Raw genomic sequence first — 4,095 nt, 5'->3', positions numbered from 1 at the left:
GGAATTAAAGGAATGATCAAATCATGGAGAGTAATCAATTAATAAAATCATCATCATAATAAAATGAAATTATTATAGCGGGAAATAGTAAAATAATGGTGATTATATTTGTTATTAATAATTATATGTTGATTTTAATTTATTCTTATATATTTATAGTAATTATTATATATTTATCACATAAAATCTATTAATTATTATTTTAATTTATTATATATTCATAGTAATTATTATATATTTCTCATATAAATTGTATCAATTATTAATATAGATTTATTTTACTTTATAGTATATTTATAGTTATTAGGTATTCATAATATAGATTATATTAATTATTAATAATTATATATAGTGTTTAATTTAATATTTTATATTTATAGTAATTATTATATATTTATCATATAAATTATTATATATTTAACATATAAATATAATCAAACTATTATATATTTATCATACAAATCAAGTTATATATTTACCATATAAAATTATAATATAAATCATATAAATTATATATAATACCATTATATATTTATCAAATAAATTACATAATATATAATTATAAATAACATATCTATTTCAGAATTATATATAATTATCCATTAATTATATTAATTTCAGTAATATAATTATGTCATTATATTATACTATTATTTTATATTATAGAATTTGTCATATATATTTATATAAATATTTTTATATATTTTTTTATATTATTTTTATAATATTTATAGGATGTATTTATATTACATTATTATTTTAAATTCTATTATTTCTAATCTATTGTATTTATATTATCACTTATTATCTTTATATTATTTATAATAACATTTATATTCTATTATTATATTCTATAATTATATCAGATTATAAAATATTATATTTATAACATTAATCCCAGCAATAATCTATAATAACCTATAATATCTATTATAGATTATATTACTGATCTAATATATATTATACCATTATATAGAGTTATTGTATATATAATATATATTATATTATAAATTATATTATATAAGTATATAATTTGTTAACAATATATATTATTTATATATTAATATAATAATACAGGTTATATAAATATATATTATAATATACAATATACATAGTTATATATGCTTATTATATAATTCCATTATTATTATTATTATTATTATTATCATTATCATTATCATTATCATTATTGGATTTGCACTTCCCTGGTAAAAAAACACGTGGAAATCCCGAATTTTCCCACAGCTCGGGGCTGGAAAGGCAGGAAAACATCCCTGGGGTGAGATTATTGCTGCATTCCCAGCATTCCCAAGGAAAATAAGGATTAACCCCCTCCCAACATTCCCTTTTCCAGATGAACATCCCGATGTTTCAGGCACTTCTAATCCAGGGAAAATCAATTTACCTTGACGCCTTTCTTGCCTGGAGGTCCCAAAACCTGAGGGGGGGAGGAAGAGAAATCCCGGGAATGGGATCCGTTATTTGGGATAAGGGAAATCCCGGGAATGGGATCCGTTATTTGGGATAAAGAGCTCCCTTCCCTGTCACCTCTTCCCAAGCAAAGGAACCCCAGCCTTATCATGGGATAGGAAACCCACTACAAGCCCCCCCCCAAAAAAATTCCTAAAGGATTAGAAGGTAAATCCCAAATCCAGGGAAAGTTTGGGAGTGGAATCCAAGGCAGAGCTTTGAGAATTCCCACAGGGAATTCCTGCTGGTCCCAACGTCCCCCCAGGACGCATCAGGGGTGTCCCTGGGGGGTGATCCCAGTCCTGGAGGGTGATCCCAAGAAATCAGGAAATCAATTTTCCCATCTTTTGTTACTTGGGAAAAAAAAAGGGACCAAGATGAAATGATCTTCGATAACTTCATTATCCGGATTTTTTTTTATTCCTGGGGGAATTTCTCCCCCCCTTTTTTTTTTTTTTTTTTTTCCTCAGTGCAGCTTCTCTGGAAAAATCTGATGGGTGGGAAACATGGAAAACAACCCCCCAGGGGTATTAAACATTCCCTGGAAAGCCAAGTCAGAACTGGGAGAAGCGACTGGATCATCTGCTTGTCCTGGTACCATTCCCTGTGGGATCCACAGACCGTGGAAAACAAGGGGAGAAAAGCTGGGGATACAAAATAAGAAGGGGTGGGAATACCAGAAGGGTTGGGAATAAAGGAATTTTGGAGCTGAAGCCCCAAAAAGCCACTCATAGTTACCCCCACGGCTGGAGCAGCTGGAAATCCGGGATTTCCCTGCGAGGAAAGCGGGATGTAGGTGATGGAATCTTTCTGCTCCTTGTTTTTTTCCTTCCCCCCCCCAATCCCTTCCCTTAAAAACCCCTCCCAAACCCATCTCATCCTTTCCCACTTACTTGCTCTCCCTTCTGCCCCGGAGCTCCCGGAATTCCCTGGAAGACACCAAAAATCCCACCAGCCTCGAGGCAGGATCGACACTTGTGGGGTCCCTGTCGTGGGGGGACCCTCCCAGGCAGAGGGGGGGGAGGGAGAGGAGGATGAAGCTCTTCAGCCCCTCCCACTTTTTCCCTGATTCCCAGACATTTTTTCTGGACAGGGCTCTTGGCTGAGAGATGGGAATGTCCCCAATCCAGGGAGAGCCCCCGAGCTCCAACCACCAGGAGTGCAGGGTGGTCCCATCCCAGGGAAATCTGTCCAGGATGAGGGACCACCTCTCCCAGGGCTGGAATTTCCCCATTGGAAGGGGTGAATCCAGGTCTGGAATGCTCAGAGGACGGTATCCCAAAAATAGGTGGGACACAATCCAAACCCAATCCCCCCCAACGTTCTGTGGAGTCTCCCAGAAGTGCCCTTTGTTTTTTTTTATTAAAATATCCCATTTTCCCATCCCATTCCAGGTCTGTGCAGCCGGCATTCCACACTCCAGGAACTGCTGATGGGTAAAATTATTCCCTCTCTTTGTTTTCTGATTAAAAGGGGTCAAGGTCAGGTTGGGAAGGACCAGTTGAAGGTCATTTGGCATCTGCTCCCTAGACTGGATAACCTTGGAAAGCCACTTCCCAACCCGATTATTCCACGATTCCAGGATTCCCACGGCCTGTGATGGCACTTGGAGGCAAACAATGTCCTTGGCACCTGAAACCAGCTGCGGGAATTCGGGATTTCAGCCCCCACCTTTGGTCCTGGCGCTCCCGGAGGTCCCGTCGCGCCCTGGAAACCAGAAAAGGCCGGATTTTAAAATCCCAACGTTTTCCCTTCCTCTCCCCGTTTCCACAGAGGATTCACCACAGGATTCACCCTCCTCCAAGAAAAACCCTGAGGGTGGAAGAGACTTTTGGAGACTCCAAAAACCCTCCAGGGGGATTTGAAGTGCAGATCCGACCCACCTGCTCTCCTTCTTCCCCCTTGGGACCCGGAATTCCAGTTCCTGCCGCTCCCTGCGAGGCAAGCGCGGGATTCTCAGGAAAAAACCCAAAGTTGCCAAGATTTTGGGTGTCCTCCCCAAAATCCCCCTCAGAGCTCCCCCAGCCCCCCCCCCCCCCCCATGAAGCAGGAGGGGAGAAATTCCCTCTGGAAGTGTTGGATGTGTGGTGTCCTGCGGGCCATCCAGTGGTGAGTATCCCAATCCATCAGGATCCCAATTCCTCTGGATCCCGATCCCTCAGTCAGGTGTGGGATGAGCACAGAGCCCGAGGAACCCCCAAAATCAGCAGCTCAGCTCAGTTCATCCCTTCCTTGATTTGTGGTTCTGCTCCTTCCACCTTGGAGTCTTGATGTTTTGGGAACTCCTTGATTTGGGAGTTCCTTGTGGCTCCGTCTCTTCCAGCTTGGGATTTTGGGAGTTCCTTGATTTGGGAGTTCCTTGACTTGTGGCTCTGCCCCTTCCAAACTTGGGATCTTGAGGTTTTGGGATTTCCTTGATTTGGGTGTTCCTTGTGGCTCTTCTTCTTCTAACCTGGGATCTTGAGTTTTTGGGAACTCCTGGATTTGTGTCTCTGCCCTTTCCACCCCGGGGTTGTTCCTCCAGCCCCTCCCCCCGGTTGGTTTTTGCAGCGTCTCCTGCAGATCCCAAGCCCAGCCAGCCCGTCCAGGACCTGAGGGTCACTGCCACTGCTGGGAACACTTTGG

General features: G+C 40.3%; 1 protein-coding gene across 1 annotated transcript in view; it reads right to left on the bottom strand.

Moving 5' to 3' along the window:
* The window catches only part of LOC114069106 (collagen alpha-1(VII) chain-like), an 82,897-nt gene that overhangs the window by 50,708 nt on the left and 28,094 nt on the right, over positions 1-4,095 (bottom strand). Inside the window, exons 31-34 of the mRNA XM_027905667.1 lie at positions 3,354-3,404; positions 3,142-3,177; positions 2,364-2,399; positions 1,406-1,438 (exon numbers count right to left, since the gene is read on the bottom strand). Of these exons, the coding sequence (XP_027761468.1) occupies positions 1,406-1,438; positions 2,364-2,399; positions 3,142-3,177; positions 3,354-3,404 (156 nt within the window). The remainder of the gene's footprint in view (positions 1-1,405; positions 1,439-2,363; positions 2,400-3,141; positions 3,178-3,353; positions 3,405-4,095) is intronic.

The sequence above is a fragment of the Empidonax traillii genome, unplaced genomic scaffold (genome assembly GCF_003031625.1).
Source record: "Empidonax traillii isolate 1590-97213 ecotype Southwest subspecies unplaced genomic scaffold, ASM303162v1 scaffold1191:size203906, whole genome shotgun sequence".
NCBI lineage: Eukaryota > Metazoa > Chordata > Aves > Passeriformes > Tyrannidae > Empidonax > Empidonax traillii.
The sequence above is the reverse complement of the archived record's forward strand: the minus strand, read 5'-3'. Positions and strand labels throughout refer to the sequence as shown.